The sequence below is a fragment of the Helicoverpa armigera genome, chromosome 10, assembly GCF_030705265.1.
Source record: "Helicoverpa armigera isolate CAAS_96S chromosome 10, ASM3070526v1, whole genome shotgun sequence".
Classification (NCBI taxonomy): domain Eukaryota; kingdom Metazoa; phylum Arthropoda; class Insecta; order Lepidoptera; family Noctuidae; genus Helicoverpa; species Helicoverpa armigera.
Window position 1 is genome coordinate 6,225,106 of NC_087129.1, and position 22,651 is coordinate 6,247,756.

The 22,651-nt window shown below is 38.0% G+C and overlaps 1 protein-coding gene across 2 annotated transcripts; it reads left to right on the top strand.

The window, feature by feature from the left end:
- Positions 1-808: 808 nt before the first annotated feature.
- Positions 809-22,595, top strand: LOC110378244 (uncharacterized). 2 transcript variants are annotated; one of them, XM_064036736.1, is made up of 14 exons: positions 809-1,065; positions 10,883-11,006; positions 11,738-11,876; positions 12,121-12,268; positions 12,353-12,457; positions 12,579-12,713; positions 13,005-13,218; positions 13,660-13,849; positions 16,001-16,252; positions 17,765-17,929; positions 18,672-18,838; positions 19,212-19,379; positions 19,952-20,143; positions 20,867-20,931. In XM_064036736.1, the coding sequence occupies exons 2-14, from the start codon at positions 10,943-10,945 to the stop codon at positions 20,914-20,916; spliced, it is 1,989 nt and encodes a 662-aa protein (XP_063892806.1). In that variant the 5' UTR covers positions 809-1,065; positions 10,883-10,942; the 3' UTR covers positions 20,917-20,931. The 2 variants fall into 2 exon arrangements, with proteins under 2 accessions (XP_063892806.1, XP_063892805.1); XM_064036735.1 differs by lacking the exon at positions 20,867-20,931 and adding an exon at positions 21,075-22,595 and having other exon boundaries at positions 810-1,065.
- Positions 22,596-22,651: the final 56 nt, after the last annotated feature.

The following is a 22,651-nucleotide window of genomic DNA, read 5'->3' on the forward strand; positions in this document are numbered from 1 at the left end:
AACCCCGTGTTATATCTAACTAGAAAGGTAAGTAATATCACAGATTACTATAATAGTTAACGTTAGTTAACGTTTTGAATTACTTTTATATTTATATTTTTAAACCATGGCTTTAAATTAGGTAGGTAGGCATTTAGCTCTTGTTTTGTAAACTTCACGCACAGAAAATTGTTTATGTTTTGGCGCCAAAATAATAACATCGTTTTGTAACATAATTAACTTTGAACACATAATATGTTACAATATATTTTATGTCACACTTTAACTGCCTCGTTGGTCTAGTTATCGCATACCACGACTACTGTGCACGAGGTCTCGTTTTTGGTTCCCAAGTCGGGTTGAAATCGCTTTTAATATGTACCTACATCTTTTATTTTCCTTTTTATTAGTTACTAGCTTCTGCCCACGGTTTCAACAATTTCCCGATAAAATTTCTTCTCTAGCTAGATAACCATGTCCATCTCCTGGGTTAAGCCCTAAGCCGCTTTTAAGTCAGGTACTTATAAATATTTTAACTAACACGCCGAAGGTTTTCGCGAAGTTGGGAAAAGTCATCACGTTAGCGGCAAAATACATTTGTGATACCTTCACCAACAAACGACGTAGGGCGACCGAGCGTGTCGCATTCGCGCAGTGAAATGCCGGCCGGCCACATTTGTCCAATTCGGACGAGTTCGAAACCATTGCTTTATTTTCAGTCTATTTGATGTTCGGCTGAGCTACGAGTACAGCAATGGATTTCTGACACCCGGTAGACTTCGACTCACATTGGACGGCCAGTGTGTATGGCAGCGTAGCAGTATTTGTGATGGAGTCGTTCGTAGTTTAGTGTGCGTTTGACCCGCTGACTGGCCGCGCTTCTTTACTGTATGAGACCGCACGGTATGCGCGAACATTACTTTATTTAACGGAGTTACATATCAAAAAGTATAAACTTTATTAGGTAAAACTGGATTCTCTTACACGTTGACCGCCAAAAAGTGTGCAGACAGTGGGATTTGGATGTTGCGATTTATAACAAAAGTGAAGTTCAGTGTGAAAACATTTTATTCGTTTTTCAGTGAGGTAAATATTCCAACACCTAAGTATTATTTTTATTAGGGTTCAGTTTTTTAGTTGTAGTTAAGAGGGTACCTTTACTTTTCAGTTTTCTTAACTCTAATGAAATAATTTCGATGGTGTAGTAACAGGTGGGAATCTGTAGGTAATTGAGAAACGCTTAACTCTACATTTATTCAAAGTCAAAATAAACTGCAAGAAACAACATGAGGAACTTTGGTGTTTTATATCCCTGCAGCATTATACAGCCAGCCTCGTCTTTTACAGAAAAGGAATGAGAATCAATTGCCAAGCTTGTAGGTACGATGTTGATTTCAAAATAGTATGTCTACTTAAACTTAGTTGTCCACGAATGTCCAGTATACCTACAAATAAAGTTTAAAGGCATGTACGGGCTATATATATTGTACCTAATGTGTATTGTTCTCCTGTATTGGCTGCCACAAGGTAGTTTCACCTACACCCTGTGGGAACTGCTGCTGCAGGCAAACTGATAAAAACTGCGTATGATATTCTTCTCCAGCAGACACCGTCATACCACAATTATATGAACGCGTTATCTCCATGCTTTATTTACTTGTTCCATCAGTTTTAAAGAAGAGTTTCGGAGCTAGACCTGCAGGTCTCTCTATCTCTATCCATATCGAAATCTTTAACCTTGAAAGCATTTTCCCATCAAAACACAACAAAGAGTCAGTGTTAATTTCGCAGAGAAACCGTGTTACAACAAAACTCCTAAAATTAACTTCCTCAATTACTTATATGTATACAAGAGAGTCCATCTTCGTTCTTATGACTGTCTTGTCCGATAGAAAGGGTCCATATTTATTTATTTAACAGTTTATGAAACAAGAAGAAAAATAGAACAATCAAGTACCCACAAAGGCAATGCATGATTCTCCATAAATCTCTTACAGCAGGCTCTCCTATAAGAAAGTTAGAAGCTCTTTTATCCCTTTCCTTATCCATGCCATCGGTCGGTGGGTAGGTACTAATATGGAATGGTTTGGAGTAGTACCTTATCACATTATCACCCTAGTCTGACCAAGTGAAGAATGTGGCAGTGTCCTCAAGGAAGCTTCTTTTGAAGCTGCTAGATTACCAAACATATACCAAGTTACATCTAGTAATGGTCTGTATCAAATCAGTCTTTATTGACGCGACTCTACATATAATCTTCTATCTACGCACATGTGACACATTTTCTTATTTTCAAGAGGAAAATATTCGCAAAGAATTACAACAATCTAGTTTTTTAAAGAATTAAACCTAAAACTATTGCCGTAGGTAGAGTATGCCAAACTCGTCAGATAGATGCCGGAATAATAAAACTAGAAACAGGTTTAGCACATATGTAGATAATGTGCTTACTTAAATATTATTTATATCTACCAGCAAATGTTTCAGTTGGCCGTTAGTCAGCAGCTTTATGTGCTTGTACATAAATTAAAAATTTTGAATTATAGTTTTAACTAATAAAACAGCAAAGGCATTAACCTCGTTTTTTTAATCGAGTTGGACGGCGTTTATATTAATTACCAGCGTATCCCGCGGATTCATCCGCGTGCGTCCCTCGGAAATGCTTCCAATACCTGGATAAAATACGTCGGTTATTTTCCAGTTATTTATACCTATGTATCTATTCTCCTTTTTGTCTGCACTGTTATTTATCTTTAGATCTTCGATTGAATTTTCAAGCCCTTCCAAGTTCCAGGTCAGGCAAAAGTCTTGGCGAAAAAGTGCGCATTTTTAAAAATCTAAATATATAAAACTCAAAGGTGACTGACTGACTGACTGACTGACTGACATAGTGATCTATCAACGCACAGCTGAATCCACTGGACGGATCGGGCTGAAATTTAGCATGCAGGTAGATGTTATGACGTGGGCATCCGCTAAGAAAGGATTTTGATAAATTCCATCCCTAAGGGGATAAAATAGGGGATGAAAGTTTGTATACTTCTTACCGCGAGCGAAGCCGCGGGCAAAAGCTAGTGTCCCATAAAAAGACGACTGCGCAGTGCGCAGGGTTCTATTACAAGTCCCAATATCAAAAGACTCGATAAGTGTTTTGATATCATAATAATTACCCAACTCGTTCAATACACCTTGTAGTCCAGTTCACATGATGATTAAAGATGCATTATCTATCATTAACCTGGTATGTGTTAAATTCCAGTATGTTCCTCCCACTTTCCAGTTTGTTTGTTCCAAATTCCACCGAGAATCACAAAAAAAAACATAAAAACATCTGAATTGACAACCTTCCTTTTTGGGAAGGCGGTTAAAAATTATAGTAAGAACCATCTGCCTAAGCTAGTAATTAATTTGTCTCTAAACTGAGCAGTAATACATAAAGTAGCACTTTTATTATGATTATTAAAGTACCACGAATAAAAATAAATGTTGTAGGTGTTGTTAGGGGCGGGTGGCACAGTTCTGTAGGGTTGGGCCCGACCGCCTCTGTGCCCTGTTAGGTGTGCCGACCTAGATACCAGATTTTCTGTTGACTGTTGATGACAGTTTAATTAATAAAAACTAGGTGGTGGAATGCCGCACCTTACGCGTGTATTACACTACAATAAAAATGTAGGAATGTTTTCCATTCCCTACCCCTTTTTATGTATCACTCCAGAATGTGATGTGAGAGATCCTAAGAGTAATCACTATTTAATTTAAAAACAAAACTCGAGGCTTTCTTTTTATCCGATTACATAATACCTATATACTCCCTTAGAGTGTTTATGTTCTAGCTCTAGGCGACATAAACAAGGTGAACATTTGTTTATATGAGTCATATTCAATTTTATCACATGGGCGTTTTTGCACCGCTGCTAATGGTATTAACAATAGCCTTTACAGAAAGGTTTCTTTTAATTAAACTTAAATTAAGTTAGCGTCATTATTAACTGACAAGTTTGAGATATAATTCGGTGCCCATGAAGCGGCCATCGTGTGACTTTTAAAATATCCAACTTTCATATTATTTTTATAGAATTGGCAATCCTACGGTGATGTCAGTGATGACGTCATATTCGTACCACGAACCAACCGGTTCCGCAGCTACGGCTGCCGACCTCCAATTATGCTAATGCCGATGCCGTTCCAGTCCAGTCCTCAACCATACGTACACCTCGTAAACAGATATGTAGATATTTCTAAATTGGGTCTGTCTGACGGTACCGTGAGATCACCTATGTCCATCTCAATTTCAGAGAATTGGCATACTGATAGGTACTTGTGGATTATTGTGCCGTTGGTTGTTAATCCATCATTACACAATCTATATATCAAGAACAATTTCAACTAATTCAATAAGACACATGTTCAAGTTCACACGGCTGCCATATTTGAGTCGATTGTTTAAAAACTATAGCACATTTTGTAGAGTTATGGCATCACGCACGACTTCCGTTCTATGTGCTAATAAAAAGTTTGGCGGTTGACTCTGCCACCGTAATCACCATGACAATATAGCATGGTTATTTATAAGAAACATTATTCCACGATACACGTGGGTTGGGCGAGACAATAACCTTATATAATACTTATAGTGTACTTATAATGATTGCCAAACTTAATAACGGCGCTTACAACATTGTACTGACATATATGTAACTAGGTACTGTTCCTTCTGAACCTCTAACAGCCAGTTTCTTCATCAAAAGTTAAAGCCAAAGTAAAAGTCAAAGTAATGTCTAAAGTTAAAGTAACGGTTAAATTAATTTTTTCTATGAATTTTGCTGTCACTTTAGCCTTGAAAAAACGAATTTGACCGTTACTTTTACTTTAGACATTACTTTAACTTTAACTTTTGATGAAGAAACTGGCCGTAAGTATAAGTACTTACACAATTAACTAAACATTTACAGCCCAATGATTCGGACAGAGTGGATGATTAGATTACCCATTTTTCCGGGAAAGCGAGTTAAGTATTTCGAAAGTCCTTGAAAAATAAAAACGCGGTTTTCATTTATCACATGTAGAATTGTAATACTTCCTTTGTAGTTGATGATGGATCTCTTTAAGTTTGTACAACAAATTGATAGGAAAATACTGTTTTATTAATGTGACAATAATAAATCATGGCCTAAGTTGTCAGGGTTCAACTGATACCGAGTACGTAATGGTTATACCAAATGAATCACTCACATTCATGACAGTGTTTGTCGTTTTCTTCTTGACTCCAATAAATGAGCTGCATGTTACAAAAATAACAATGATGCTGTTGAGCAATGCAAGTCTTGTGGACACCCACGTTGACTTATTGTTATTTAAATGGTTATGAGAAGTTTTAAGATAAAGATAACAGTAAAGTTGCAGTTTAAAGGTTTCAACATAATGTAGTATGAGTCGCCGCGTGAGAAATATTTTTGAAATGAGAGCAAGATGCTCTCATTTTCAGTAAACTTGAGTTAAACCTGAAAATCGCTGTCTTGGAGAGATTATGTTCCTCAGCATTACCTGCATTTCTTTGTATGTATGTACTTAAGAAGGTAGGTGAAACAATACGACATATGGCCCAGATGTTCGCAGCGTGACGGCGAGTTCTTATCGGTGCAAAGACGCACCCACCTCCACTCTCCCTTGAGTATTATAATATGTATCGTCGCGTCTCGCCACGACCGGACATGACAGTTCAATGAACTGCCAATTCACAGCCATCTTACTCATTCATTTATTCTAATTATTACCTTCTTCCGTTGAATTCCATATTTATATCTGTCCAAGAGCCATTGGGAATTGCAGATAAATAAAAAAACATTTTTTGTTTCGAAATAAATATATCTAGGTGTGTCGATTAAAAGAAAATCCGCAGTGGCAGTAGGTACTGGTCCATGAAGGTGTTAGGGCTTTATCAATACGAATCAACCATCCCAATAATCCCAAAGCTTCTTTCTGCGAAATAACGAAATCTAATTAAAAGCGGTGCTATAAAATTAAATAGAGCACTGAGAGCACACGGAAGACTAGCCTAGCGGGAATGTTGGTGAATAGCCAAATTGCATCATAGTGTCGCGAAATGTATGCGCTCTAGGTATAATGCAGCATTACTAGGTACGCCCTATGTAGTCGGGTATGTAACTATATTTAACCCATCAAAATTATGCCAATTTGTAACTGTAAAATACCGCCAGAATGCCGCCAGAACATAACCGTCATTTATTTTGCGCCCGTATGACATTGTTCATACATTTAAGGTTAAAGTTTATCATAATGAAGCAGTATATTTACGTGTACATAGTCTATTCTTACCACATGCCTACAAAAGAATACATTTATAACATAGTAACGTACCATATTATACTTAGAAAGCATTCAAGCAAAATGCACTGTAAAGAAAGTAGATCCAAAAGACCTGCAGGATTGAATCTCACTTACGCCATGAAAATTTAGAGTAAACCATTAGAACATTCTAGACTTGTCTGTTATTCAGTGAATATACAATTTTACTGTGTAGAACAGATGAATATAGTCCAGTCCCAGTGCTGGACCCTATATCAGTCGTTCTTTTATATTTTTTTGGTACCACAAAAAATAAATTACTTTCGCAGTGAAAAAAATGTTGCAGGGTCCAATATGCTTCTGACTGGCTTTCTTCGCAAGGATCCTTTATATTGAGAATGGAGAAGAGTCCCTCCTTAGCTGCTCAAATACCATTTAAGACAATTTTGTAAGGCATTACTGATGTTATGTAGGTCCTTTTCGTGACTAAGTACGGCAATGACGAACGTGATTTGAAATTAAATAGTCAATCTGCACCGCTACAAATTGTAACTAAGCTATTTGAATGCACGCTTCGAAGAATTGCAGCTCTGTTAGGCAAACATTAGACTCTATTATAGTTGGTTTATTTATTAATGAAGTTTCCAATGTAGGCTTTATCTAACAGGAAAGCGAGAGCATAACTCTCGCTTTCTGACCTAGCCCTTCGTTATGCGAGCATGAGTAAGTACGAAGTCATCGTTTTTATAAATGAGTGCTTACATCAGAGTCGTTTGCATCATTCTTGATTGAATTATAGTGTGATGGTATTTGTAAAGCGACTGGCGGGGGCGTCAGCGACTCGTTCGGGCACAAGGCAGCAACAGACCTTAGCCGATTATAGCGGTGACGCCATCGGTCCGAGCAAATGTCGGCACAACTATAATATAACAACACGGCATGGCTCTAAGCCTGTAGCCGTAAGACTCAGCTCCTTAAACCTGTCCCCATTCAGCCGGTCAAGGCACGTTCAAGGTGCTGTACTTGATATTGTATTGTAAGTAATACGTGGAATGAAACTGCTATTGTTTCACTTGCGATGCTGTCAATTTATTTTAATAAATACCTACTACATTATGTATTCATCGAAGACACTGATTCTCATTAATGCATTGAGTGAAAATAACAAAGCATCTACCCAATTTAGTGAAACCTGAAAAAACTATGTGCATAACTATAATTTTATGAAATATGCGTCTGTAATGGACCCAAAAATAGATACGAACATTTTGAACGTGTTTGCTTTGCGTTGATTTCATTTAGTCAGGCGACCAAACTTTCATTTATTGCGTAGATCAATTAAGGTGTCATGACTGGTTTATATGAAACGCTAAAGTATAACTTTTGACTATCTGCAGCGGATAAATGCAGCTTTCTTTTAACATTTTTTGTTCGTGCGGACTTGATATGTAATATTAAGCGACTTTGAGTTTTTTTTTATTTCCATGAGCCTGCTGGGCCGTTCAAGCTGTAAAATGCTCTACTTATAAGTATAGCACAGTACTGACAGCTGTGACAACTGTAACTACATAATATTAAGCTAGTGAAAACAAAGTGTGTACCTAAGCACACTCGTGATACATGAACAGAAACTAATAAAATTACAGGTGATAAGGCAGATACCATACAACAAGTTACATCATTACATAATCTAAATACGCTGCCACTACTGACTTAAGTTACATAATTAATTCAATGCCAGGAATTCAGTAATAACTAACATACCTACTTATACCTATAGGTGATTACATCGAAGTTACAGTATGGTGTGCCAGTTTCTATCGCTTACTTTATCGATTTTTCCTGCCACTTCGTATAAAGGTGGTATGCTCGCTATGTACATAAGTCTATGTAGACATAAGTTACAATTCAACTAGCGATGTAGAAACAAGTGGCTGGCCAGACTACAGTGAATTAAATTGGTCTGTCAACTCTGCCGTCTTCATTCAATCAATTTCATCGACCTAAGTATCTCCTTAGATCACGCATTGGGTGAATGGACAGTGAAGATGGTTAGCGTACCTACATGGAAACAGCAGCTCTAGACATAGTTTAGATTCTTTATTAGATAGGTGGCACTTTCTCGTCTATCCGCTCCTCGATCTACATAGTGAACAACATTTTCAATTACCCGAATTAACAACCATGAAAAACTTTAATTGCTAAAGACATTTAGAGTTATTGGCAATTAAGTTTATTGCAGCTTTCACCAAATGAAAAAGTAGAGTGGGCACCTATCTAATGACTTCATTTAATATCTATCTATCTTTATTGTTATCCGCATTGTAACATTTACTATATAAATCTCAACATACAAGTATTGCCTCCTTACTTCCCAAGTAAGTAGGTAGTACTTAACTGTTGCATCTTTGGTGATCCAATTTTCCCAAACAAAAACGGCTACTTTTAATTTGATGTGTCTTCCGATCTTTGATTCTCGCCAGAAAATAACTTAGAAATAACAGCAGATATCATGATTATTCATAACGTTCGTTAACGCTCTTGTTGTTTAGCTTTTATTTCCTTTGGATGCATTGAAATTGTTAATGTACCTAACATTGAGTCATCGATGTAAACGTTTTGTATTCTATATTTAGCTCTAGGTACTGAAACAAATTAGTCCTTTGAGATAATGTACTCACACCATGTCCAAAATCTTTGCTTCGTTGTTGTTATTGAAGTAGTTTTTGATATGATCAAGAAAATCTTTAACGGTCATAATTTAAAGTATAAACAGTGGCTGACTGCGTCGTGACAGTTGGTTACGGTGCCTGATCATGTTCGCAGACCGTTTTTAGATATGCGTCGCCACTGCCACTGACAAACCGACACACATTCTAATCTAATTTATTTGTACACATGCAACACTAAATTCTTATAATAAATTTTATTTTGTCTCAAAATAATTTCGCAATGTCAGTCGGCTTTGCCGAATTTCAGGCATCGACCGTTGCCGTGCCCTCTCGGTGCTTATTCATCAAAGAGCCTTTAGACACGCAAACGAAATATGTAATTTAACATTTAGCTTTATTGTAACCATGTAGGACTAGAATAAATTGAACTGTATAAGTAGGTACCTAGCTGGTACCAATTTGTTACGCCTAATTTTTTGGGTTGAGAACTTTTCGATGAATTAATTTATTAAAACAAACAGTTATCAATAAAATAATGGCAGTTTCAAAATTTTTGTAAAATTGGCGGTTTGCCACATCCGAAACGGCATGTCTGTGAAAACAGCTGTCATGAGAAAGTATGGGTCGCTCGTGTTTATGTTTACTCGATCGTAACCCAGTTACCCACACACAGCGATAACCAGATACCCTTTATAATAAGCGCCGAAATATCATGAGCCCAAAAAGTCGCCGGTCGACCCCTCTGAACCTCATACTTATTAATAAAGTGGAGAAATAAAAGTTTCCACTGCAGTTTTTGCCACAACGTCTACGTTCATGTGTGTTCATGTACATTAGCAAAATAAGTTTCCGGTTGTGTCTGTCAGTTTTCATTCAAAATTAGACTTTATTTATACGGAGTTACTATATTTACATAATTAAAATTTTTCACATCTGATATTAGGAAACTGGAAGATTTTGGAATTTTGAAACATCAAATAATAAACTGAATTAGAACTCCAATAAAAGAGCATAAATTATGCCAAGGAAACGATTTAATAATAAGCAGAGAATGAGTCAAACGTTATATTTAAAAACTGTGATGTAATGTCATATCAGCGAAGTTTACAAAATTAATGAAAACAAAATCTTAGTAATTAAGTAAGTAGGTCCGTATTGTCTGAGACGGTGGCAAATAAAATAAGGAAGTAAGAATAATCATACGTGCGATGTGACCATTCATCTCACAACAGATTATCGCTCTCGCCGACTTTGCGTCTCAAGTGTTACTAGAAAGTTAGACTGAATAACTTTGTGGGTGATATATAGAACCACAGAACATTAATGAATAGATCTAGTAAATATGATTTTGTTCTCTCGGTTCTTTTGAAATCATTATGCTGATTGATGCATAAAGTTTTAGACCTTCAGAGATAAGATAGAGAGCTATATTCATAACTATGTAGAGTCAATGAGTGTCCGGCTATCACGCAATGCTCCGTAAACTTTTTATGAGCACGTTTGTCCACTGTTGTGTTCAGGATGAGATCATTGTAACAGTCACCTCATGGCATCTATTTTAATGCTACAACAGTTGGCATTGGTTGTCACTACGAGACGCCGTCGGTGATGTAGGCGTTTAAATAAGTGACCGTGGCCCCAATTCACTAACGCGTTGCATTGATTGTTTGTGGTTTTTATACGTTTTTGTTAATTTGCATAGTCACGCACGCAGTGAAAAGAGTCTCGGTAGCTAGTAAATACCAACCGCTAGATATGTCTGGCGTGGCGGGGTCGCATTCTTTTGGAATCCAATTCTGCAAGAGTAGAATATTTATGTTAGCACGTTATTCATGACAGATACATAAATCTGAGTTCTTACAAGCATAATTGCTCTGTTTTATAACTGCGACGATCAAAATTGCATGTTGACATTTTTGTTCCAGATACCTATACAAGATGCTTGAATAACTCCTCTGTCTCGAGTTACGACAAAAACAGCAACGATGAAGCAACTCGTCAATAAGAACCTTATCACGCTAAAATGCGTACTCTTCTGTTTTCTCTCGGGTAAGGTTTCAAGTCTCTTAAATACTTATGTGGTTCTGTACTCTTATAAAATTATGGAACTACCTACCTACCTTATGCGTTAATCGATATCTTACAAAGATGTTATCAAAAAGACGAATGCACCCCTCTTTGTATAATTGTAAATGTCTACCTAACAATGTAAGTATGTACTTAGTAGATAGGTACACAGAAACATTCTTAACTCGCAACGTCTAGAGGTCTACACAAAGTCTGCAAGACAAAACCCAACTGGTTTTATAAAGCACACATAAAATCTTTAAATTGTAAATCACTTCACAGACTACTAATAAATAACCATGCATGTTTGCTCCCTTCTTGGGCAATGAAATAAGAACAAGATTGTCGTCGATCCCAGTAGGCTCGCCTATAAAAAGTGGTCCAAGTCATCACGGACGGTTAGGTAGCACACAGCCAATAATTCAAACTGCTCTGTTGCAACTTGCCTTCTAAGGAGCGGTGACTGCTACCTATAGAATGATTTAGGGACCGTTCACCTCGGACTTGCCACTGCATTGCGGCCAGCATGACCCATATGCTGCCACTTATTTCTCACAAACTCTTTTATTGAGATGTTTGCGAGCACGAATTTTATAATTATTTTTTCTGGCGCGAAACTCGTCAGCGTTGCTAATTGCGGTACTTCTTCAATTAACTCCAATAAATTCTCATTTAGCCTTCTATGTAGTATATCATTTGCTTTGTTTTCTTAGGTATTGGCTGCATTTTCCCGTTTCTACCACTGCACATTCTAGAAGTGGGTTTAGATGAGGGAGAAGCTCGCCTTATATCAGCTGTCGCGCCATGTATTGCGTTGCTTGGCCCGGCCTTGTTGGGGCCTCTCATTGATAAGTAAGTATTATGGACTAATAGTCATCTATTGTTCCTTTTAAGATCTAGAAACGAATTAGGCATGTTTTGCAACAATGCTATCGGAGCTTTAATTAAGTCAGCCTAACTGTGAGAAAAAAATCTATTTGTACTTACTCTAGCTAGATTGTTACTTAATATACGCTATTAAAGCGAAATAAATTGCCAAAGTTTTTCTGCAGGCTTTGCAGGCGGGTTTGAATTGTAACAACCTTATTCCTGGCAGGTTGTCAGTAGGGCGCGGGTCAACTGGCGGTGGGACTAACCCGAGCGGATCTGGACGCCTGCTGCGAGTCATCACAGCTGCCTGCCTTATCCTCAGTGCAGTCTTCTATACGCTTCTGCTGGCCGTGCCTTACACGCAGCGACATGAGGTAACAACAGCCTACGAAAATGAAAGACATAATTTTCTAACTCTTTAAAGCTTTGAATTTGACATAACTGTTCCTGTTCCATAGGCTCGAAGACCTCAAGTCCTGTTCATGTGTGATGAAGACAGCGCTTACGTTATGCAAGAAGTCTGCAAAGAGGATATGCGCTGCAACCGATGGTCTGGGGAAAAGGTGAGTACCTAAATAGCGTTGACGTTGCTGTCGTAAGACTATGCCATTCGAACAATGTCTTTATCCTCAGAGCTATGTTATACTTAACAGATCAACCTATGTTCCCTTCAATATTTTGCAGACAGGAGTGTTGGCGGTGACTTCGTGTGAGTACGGATGTGCGGACGAGAACATGACATGGGTGAAACAGCCCTTCACCACCACATCCACTACGACTACTCTTAGCCCTATGTACCTTAACGTCGCCAACGCCACGGTAACATACTAGCTATTTAATGTAAAAAAAAACTTAAATATTCAACCAGCTTCAATCACAATGCTAATTTATGTTTATGATGTTAATTAATTGGGTTTACACTTCAAAGGTACGGCGCTAATTGAACAGTTTAACAACTTTATCATTTGAGTATGTTTGAGTGCAATGTTTTAATTTGGATGGGGGGAGGCTTTAATTCAGCGGTGGACGTCTTTGAATTGAACATTAGAAGATGTTCCAATTCAGAGCTCAGACAATAATTTTTATTTGTTTCTCTCCTCAATGATGCAGACTACGGAAGCACCAGTGACGGACAACGAGGAGCTGATTCCGCAGGGACGGGCGATGCCCTTCGAAGTGAATCCCCCTCACTTCTGCTACAACGGTCAGTGCTTGGTGTACATGAAGCACGAGGCCAGGCTTCGAGTGCCTCTGTCGTTGATAGCGCCGGAGCTGCCCGAAGATAATAGCACTGCTGACTCCGATTGGTGCACTTATAGGACAGGTAACTACTCTTGCTATGATTCCATTTCGTTAAGAAGACTCGTAGTGGACTAGTGGGTAAAGAACCAACCTCTCAAGTGTGCATGGGTTCGGATCAGGAAAGTACCAATACAACTAAGTTTGTATGTTGTCCGACTGTGTTTCGGAGGGCACGATAAACTGTTTACTGTAGGTCCCAACTGTCATCGAAAATCATTGGCAGTCGTCACGGGTAGTCAGAAGCCAGTAAGTCTGACACCACTCTAAGTAGAGGGTATCCCTAATAACTGGGTCAGATAGGCATTTGCTCCTTGTAAAACACTGGTTCCCAGCCGCATCCAGTTAGACTGGAAGCTGACCCCAACATAGTTGGAAAAAGGATCGGGAGATGATGACTGTGATTCCATTTTTCATGGCCCTTTTTTGTAAAACCAGTTCGTAATTCATGTTATGTTAATTTTAGCTGGACCATCCCAATGCCTGGTGCCTCCAAACCGCCTGGCCGAAGTGACAGAAGACGAGGACTGTAGACCGGCCGTGCGGTGCCAAGTGCTCGACCCTTATGACGAACCCGACGGTGTTCTAGCCGACGCCGAATGTCGGCTGATCATCGGAGACCCGAGCTATACCTTCTGGACTTATCTAGTTGTACGGTGAGTTTAAAAGGAGATATGCTTTTTGATTAGGTTAACTGAAAGTTTCCAACTATCTCCTATACTTCTTACATAATTGAGCCCCCAAAAATTCTCCCACTTTCTTACATGACAACGATTCATGATCGTCGTGGTGAAGCCTGACGTGTAGTTTTAGTTTAGACTTTAGTACAACTTATATGTATTTTCCTTTTGCAACGTAATAGGTGGTGGATGTAAAAAATAAATGAATTCACCCATATAACCATTTTTGCGAACTATAACGTAACCGTTTCGACACTTAGTGTCGACACTGATCTATCTCGAAACATAATCTCGTCGACGTTCCGTGTTAGCGCCGTCGCTGCAACTAAAAATGGGGAAGATCTCGACACAATAAACAAGTAACATTTGGTTTCTAATTTACGTCGCCGTGTCGTAACATTGTTACCATATTTTAACCAGAGTTCGCACTAATCATTCAATCATTCATTCGTTCGATCAATTTCGTTGGCTCGTGCGTGAGTGACACGACGAAATAATACAAAATCCCAAAATGATGGTTGAAGTATGATAATGATAATGAAGTAAACAAAGTTTTAGTTTTCATTAATTAATATGGTTAATAATGCTCAAATCTTATTGGGAAAAAAAGTTTACTGTGTAATTTCTTTGAATGTGTTGATATTTCCAACGCGCCACCGTAATATCATGTTTTAATAATTCTGGCGATAGAAAAAATTTTGTTAAAATAAAATAAAAATATAAAATGATGCACATCGAGTGCTCAAAAGCTTCCCTTTAAATACAATATCAAATATTTTAATCCTAATACAAATTATTTTAGCAAGATTTACTCATAAAATTGCTAAATAATGAACTATGAAAAAACATTTTTGATGTTTGTTATGAAAAATATGCTCGTCGCAACTAGTCACAAAGTTACGATAATGTGTCGACACGTGTCGACATGTTACGGTAACTTGTTACAAAATTACTAGATTTTTAAGATGGTTTCTCTTAACATTTGGTTACAGTGTTTTCCAAAGTTTTTATCAAGATGCCTTTTTGCATTGTTCTAACCAAAGAAGGCTCATCAGAATTAATATCGCTTGAATCGAGTACTTGGGTTAAAGACGAAGACATCTTGTTTTGGCCGAGAAAAAGAAAAAACAGCGATTTGGAGCTCGAAAGTTGAAACTTTGGCACTAGGGACTATACCAATAAGCTCCTCGGTACGAAATTCCGTACTGTTTTCCTGTAAATGGCCTAGAAAAGAATAAGTTTTGAGTTCAATAAAATGGGTATCCGTCAATTTGCCCTACCAACAATGCAACATCATGAAAAAAATATTATTATAATAAAAAAAACCTACATGTACTCGTACGAGTACAATATTTTGGGGCGTAGGTACTTATTTCTTTAACTCTTCTGTAAAAAGTTGAAGTCCATCGGAATTTACGTAAGGTTTTTGGTTGTTTACTCATTTTAAATTTCATTAAATGGTTGATAACAGCAGAAAACATAGACAGTTTGAGAATAACTGGCTCTCGTCATGTTTTTATATATGCAAGTTAGTGTCAAAGTGTTCTGGAACATCGACTACACCATGTTACTACCCAATTACAACACAATTGTGTCAACATTGCACACTGGTTACAAACCAAACGCAAAGTTTCTAAAATGTGTGGTTACCAATTAAGCTGTAAAGTATCGACACAGCGACCACACAAAGTTACTGAATCTAGTTTCCGTCACATTTTTACTGAACCGTTACAACACATAAAAGCTAATCCCTACACAGTCACGTTGTGTCGTACCTGTTACGAAACTGTTGCGACTTGTTACATCTTTATCATATCTGCGACCAAAAATGGCTGTATGGGGCATAGATAGGTACAGTATAAGTATAAAGTACTTATCGGAATGACAAAGACTTCATTCATTTATAAATGTAATTGTTAAATACAATAAAATAAAATACAGTTTGCTGTGGTTTAAGTTTCAATTACAAGTAATGGAACAATTAAAAATATGGATAACATTGTGCAATAGCCAAGGAAAAAAAACTGTTTCCACTGAAAATCAATTTTAGCCACAATTCTTAAAATTACCATTTGTTCACTATGAAATTACCTGATATTAATTTATCAATGATTCTTTATCTTCCAGAATTCTAGCGGACATCTGGCCTACTGCTGGATTAGCTCTGCTCTGTGCCGCCTGCGTGATTGCGACGAGAGAAACATCCCTGGGCCGCGGTGATGTCGGCAGGCAATTGGCCTTCGGTACTCTCGGCCTGGCCATCTTCCCACCCCTGGCTGGCTTGGCCGCAGAACAAATGCCCGACACACCATACGTCGTACCCTTCATCATGCACGCAGTCTTCATGATTATTGGAGCGCTCATTCTACTATTCGATAGGTACGTATATACTCTCGTGAAACGACTATGTCAAGGGTTTTAGCCGTTTACGACAGTTAAAATTAGATTGTAAAACGTAGTTGCGATTTACAGAGAAATAACTATGTGATTTACTATGTAAGTGCCTATGTATATGTACCTATATGTGTAGTGTTCTTGCATACTTTTGTAATAGCGGCTGTTTATAGTCAATGCCGTCACTTTTATAAACATGAATCAGTGATACCTTGGATGCGTAGGAAGTGATGATTTGCTTTACTGCATCTTTTGAATAATGAATCATGACTGAGTAGGTATCTATTTATCATAGTCATAATGCTTTAATGCAAATTACGTGAGCATTGTGCTATTATTCACTAAAGCAATAAATAAAATAGGCTACAATTCCAAAATGGCCTATCTATGCTAATATTATAAAGCAGAAGAGTTTGTTCTAATCTCAGGAACTACTGGTCCGATTTGAAAATTTCTTTCAGTGTTAGATAGCCCATTTATCGAGGAAGGCTATAGGCTACTTTTTATCCCGGTACGGGAAGTAGTTCCCACGGGATGCGGGTGAAACCGCTGGCAGAAGCTAGTACTAACATATAAAGAGGAGAATAATAATAACATAGAAAGGGAACGCTCCGAAACAACTAAGCGAATTGAAAAATTCTATCACTATTCACTACTACTATAGTTGCCACGGGATGCGGGTGAAACCGCAGGAAAACCGCTAGTACATAATAAAATATCAATATACATAGAATATTAAACCTGCCTTATCAACAGTCTGCTCATACATATATTGTTTGTTTTTAATACGTAGAGGCAATAATTTATCCAGTAACGAATGAATTCTAATTACCTATTTATAGACAAACCTATATATACAACTGCTTTTGCGTATAATAATATGGTAATTTACTTTTGTCTCAAACCATCCAAAGCTATGTCTGTAAGATCGCATTTAACGCTAAGACCGCCCATCGTGTCGTCCAAAATTTTAAAATATTTATGTTTGCTTTTTGATAACTTTAATTGATGTACATGGCAAAGAATATACTATCATCAAATATAAGGACAGCACCTCCCAAAACGCCCTCCTTTCACCACTTCCTAGCCTTCACTTTCACTACGAAGTGGTGAAACGGGCGTTTTTGGGGATGCTGTCCTTTTGTAAATTTTACGTGAAAAAGTGCTAAAACTAGCCTAACTTTTTTTTAACGACGTAAAAAATAATCAAATGACCCCTCCCGCTGTGGGTTAGCAGCGGAGAGGGAGTGTCAGTGTCTTACTGACTAAAAACCGTCGTGTTCCTTCGGTTTTTTATGTACCAGGGCTGCGGTAACTCTTTCGAACAATCCCGCAGCCCGGCAGACCTTGGCCCTGCTGGGCTCTGCTGTACTAGCCTACCTTCAATGAACGATTTTGACTTTGACTTTAATTATTGTAATTTGTTAGCGTAGTTATTTTTTTTTTAGTTTAGTTTAGTTAATTAATCAGTTTAGTAAATTTCCCTTCGTATTACAGCCACATGCCCCTCTCAACCCCGGAGTGGTGGTGGCACACGGCGACGGGCGTGCTGACGATGCCGATGAACGTGGTGCGGCGCTACGGGGCCGAGACCGCCGCTGTGTTCGCTGTCGTCGTGCTGTTAGGCACGCTATGGAGCGGCATCGATGCTTATCTTCCGTGGTAAGTTTAAACCATTCAATAAAGCTAGCTAGAAAACATAGGTATAAGTAAGCCATGGATACACCTGAAGCCCTTACTATCTTAGTAGGCTAGTTTCCTAAAAATAATAATTAGTCCATCTTGTAGATTGTCCAAAATTAAGCGATACGTATTTTTTCTTTTTTAAATTGTATCAGAACTTATTATGATGTAAAAGGCTCCTAATTTTGAAGTTTTGTATCTTTGTCATTTTATGTTTAATAAAAAAAATAAAAAATACGTATCCGATATTTTTTGATTATCTAAAAAGCGTACTAAATATTATTTCATTATTTCGACCCAGGACACTACCCTCTTATGGCCAATATCTCGGGTTACTGATAAGGTCTCTGACAAAAGCCTCTCATGAAGCCGACCCTAACATAGTTGGTAAAATATACATAGGCTCGGGAGATGTTGACTGTTACAGTCTCTGATAGCCTAGCAGGAACTTATATCATGGATAGACTACCTTGATTTCACGGGTCTCCTATAGGAATATTTGGCAGAAATTATAATACACCTATCCTTATCTATCAGATAACGAATTGTCACTTTTAATGGTCACCAGTGAAGCCCGGGCCGTCTTAGATTGGAATTTCTTAGAATCCTCTCTCTCTCTTTTGAGTTGGAATTCTAGGTATACTTTATATCTTCATTGCAGGACGGTAGAATCATATCTTTTGAGTTCTTATTCTATGTTTTCTCTATGTCCCTACTCCAGGACGGTACAAGAGCTGAACGGTACGGTGACAGAGATGGGCCTGACGCTAACAGCAGGCGCCCTGCCGGCCGTGCCCGCGCTGTGGTGGGCTGAAGCACTCGTCGACTACATCGGACATTCCAACATCTTCATCATGGCCTTCACGTTCTACGGAGTGCGATATACTGGTATGTTCTATTTTTATAATAAAGTGAATTACATAGTACGTCTTTTAAATAGCCCTGAAATAAATGGACACGTATTTTTTCGTTTCTCTTACAAACAAATAACAACGAAGATACAACATGATTGAATTTTGTGTTACGTCACTCTTAGGTACAAATTTTACATAGACGTGACGTCACGAGCCACCTCTCTTAATCTTTGTTGCGTTATATCATAGTAAATATTTAATATACATAATTAGAATCACATTTTTTTAACCCTGTCGTCATGCCTATTGCGGAATTATTTAATTAATCAGTTTAAGAATTTATTGGAACATCATCATCTTCCTGTCCTGTTCCCAAGTCATTTGGAAAATTTCCTTTAAAATTTCAGGTTTGGCATACAGCACTGACTACACATGGGTAGCAGTGTGCGAGATATTGGAAGTTTTCACGCTGAGCTTGGTGTGGGTGACAGCAGTCCTATACTTCCGTCACTTGGTGCCGAGAAAGTATACTGCCACAGGCCAAGCTCTGCCAGTCATTGCGCACTTCTGTATCGGTTAGTATATGTAAAAGCATTTAGGATATTTTATACCTTAATTTTTTTTTTACCTACTTATCTGCCTGCCTATTCGTTCACCTATTTACTATCAAAATTGGAAACATAAGGCAGTCCCGCAGCCTGCGGGATTGTTTGAAAGAGTTACCGCGGCCCTGCTTCATAAAAGGCTTACCAAGGAACATGATGTCAGTAGATACCTACCTTATTATAAAACGTGGTTTGAAAAAATTACTAGCTTTTGTACCATCTTTAAACCACCGTCCCGAACAAAATCAGTGGAATAAAGCTATTACTAAAGCGGGTACCTACTTCTTAAAACCACGTTTTATAATAAGGTGGTAAGAGTCTGACACTCCCTCATTGTTGGTAATCCACTTTGATGATTTCCCGTCTGAACATAGGTAACATGTATTTCAAACTACATATATCGCAAATACCGATGCAAGTATTGTATAATACCTATGTAGGTTGATACATAGCAAACTGAAAAACTGGGGATGGACGAAGCATAGGTATATTGAAATGTACTGCCACCACAAAATTTTAAAACACCCCTCCTTTGCACGCAGGTCGTTGCCTAGGCGCCATAGTGGGCGGCATGGTATCGCTGCAGCAGCCGCTAGAATCAGCGCGGACTGTGTACCGAGCTCTGGGCGTGGCAGCACTGCTGGTAGCCGCCGTGTACCTGGCGCTGTACCACCTGCTGCTGGCGCCGCGCTGCGGGGCCGCGCCCGTCGCGCCGCCGCACCACCTACTGCAAGGTAACCACGTCACTCCTCATCAACATCCTCCTGCCTTTATTCGGAAACCCAGACAGGGTTGAAAAATAGTGATTCTCATTAATTATATTATCATCATTCGTCACGCCTATTTTATTTGGGGCCGGCGCAAGATGTTTTCTCCTTCCATACTCTTCTATCTGCCTTCATCTCGCGAGTAACATTCTTTCCAACCATATCGACTCTCACACACTCCATCCATCGTTTCTTTGGTCTACATCACTCCTGTCTATTGTCAGTGTAAAGCTGCGTCTACACTAGGAGAGCCGAGCACGAGCCGAACACAATTCGTTTAGTGTGGACCAACTTACAAGCCTCTAATGAGCGCGCTGCGAGCATTCCGTTCGGCTGCGTTCCGCCTGTTGTCGGTTTTTGACGAACACAAAGGGATTTGCTAACAGTGATCGTTGTAGGTTCGTTGTACGTCCACACTTGACGCCGCGAACGACAAGCCGAGAACGGCTCCGCTTGTGCTTCGCTCGTGCTCGGTTCGTCTAGCGTAGACCTGACTTTACTGATTAAGTCTCTGATAGATATCAGATCTATCTGTCTATCTATCAGAACTAATCATCATTACCGTGTGTGTGAACGATCTGTGGATGTTTATCACCCATTCAAAAACATTATGTTTATGCTCACTTCTGTTCTATTATGTCATAAATACTTGTAGTTGGTGTGCTAATTTATTTTATTTATTTCTAAAAGCTTGCTCTATTGATGGACAGCTTAACGCTAAAGGTATGATGTACACTTAACAATTTGCACCAAAAACAGGAATAGCTCCTATTCATCATCAGATATATCTTGATGAATAGCTCCCATATTTCTGACTATACTATTATTAAAGCACTACGACATAGTGAATAGCCTAGCCACACTTAATAGTGAAATACAAAATTCTGATGTCTTTCAGGTCTAAATGCAAATGGAGCGTCGAACGGCACATACTCACCGATGCGAGTGTACCACGAGGAACGTTCCAGAAAAGGCCATTTCCGTTACTGAATAAATGTATTTACCTAAGTAGGTACCATATGTTGTACCTAGGCGGTACCTGTTTTCCATGGATGTATTATACACTTTAAAACTTCCAAGTCACAAGTTAAGCGATGTGCCTTTAATTGCAGATAACACTTTCAAAGAATTAATGTAGGTACCAATATCTCTATCAATGCAAATTGTTTTTGAATAAGTGTTTTCTAAACATTGTCTGTGTCTAGCATAATATTTCATAAATAACGTAAATGTGTCTTTCATAATAATTAGCTAGGTGTTTATATGTGGTGTGTATGGATACTGTGAGTAAGCGAAATTAACCGAGACGAAAGTTAAACTGAAACAAAACTTCAAAAATTCTTAAACGCTTGTCATAATAAGCTTTGCTCCGACTTTGTCCCATAGTGGAATAGTCACTAGGTATTCCAGGATTATACGATAGCTGTTTCATACGTGTTACTTAGTAACATGAATAATAGTACCTAAACAGTGCCCTTTTTTCGAGAGATCTACTTCCCAAGTGTAATATCCTATAACCGTTTCCTGGATACCTACCATTTGTCATCGTGCCAAATTTCATCAAATAAGTTTCAGCAGTTTTAGAGTGAAAGCGTTTCAAATTAACAACTGATTTTTTGAATCTCTTGCAACAATGTCTCAAATGCAATTTTGTTTATATTTCAGTCTTTATTCATGTAACTTTATTTATGTTGTTACTATTATTAGCTCGAATAGTTCCACATGCTTTTAAAGCATTTTTGGAAAGAAACATTGTACGGTGCTTGACGAATCGAAAGTTCCCAATGCTCCATGACATGAAAAAGTTTTATTGTATGAAACCTACATATAAGTATAAGATATATGCTTAAAAAGCTGACGTGTAGAATGAATGGTAGTTTCGAATATTAGGATTTTTTATGTTATTACTTATAATCTTACAAATGCATCAAAGATTATATCTGACATAAGCTTATTTTACAAGTTTGCTTATATTGAAAGACTATCGAAATAGAGAGCGACACATGGCTAGCTATGCGTGTCTGTTATAAAAGGGTTAAGCAGAATTGAAGACCTTGCAACAAAAGAGATGGAGAGCCAAGTTTCAAAACATTAATAGGTACTTAGCTGTTAAAATTATATTTAAAATCGGTCCAGTAGTTTAGGAAAAGTGATATTACATTACAACAAAAAACATTGTATTTTCAATGGGTTCCTGGATGGTTTGAAAACACAATTGGACCAGATAGCAATGTTGTCCAAGTTCTCCGGAAATACTAGCGCTTTTGCTGCGAGGCCTTTATATACCAATGCTTCCATCGAATTCCATTTTTAATAACCTAATTTATTTATATAAAATTATTACAACCATTTGCATTTGTATTTTTGTGAATATGAAAAATAAATGTTTTTTTTATTAATAAAATGAGTCACTGCCCAAATAATATTTTTATTTCATATCCTGTGCATGACAATACCTACCCTATTCATATTTGC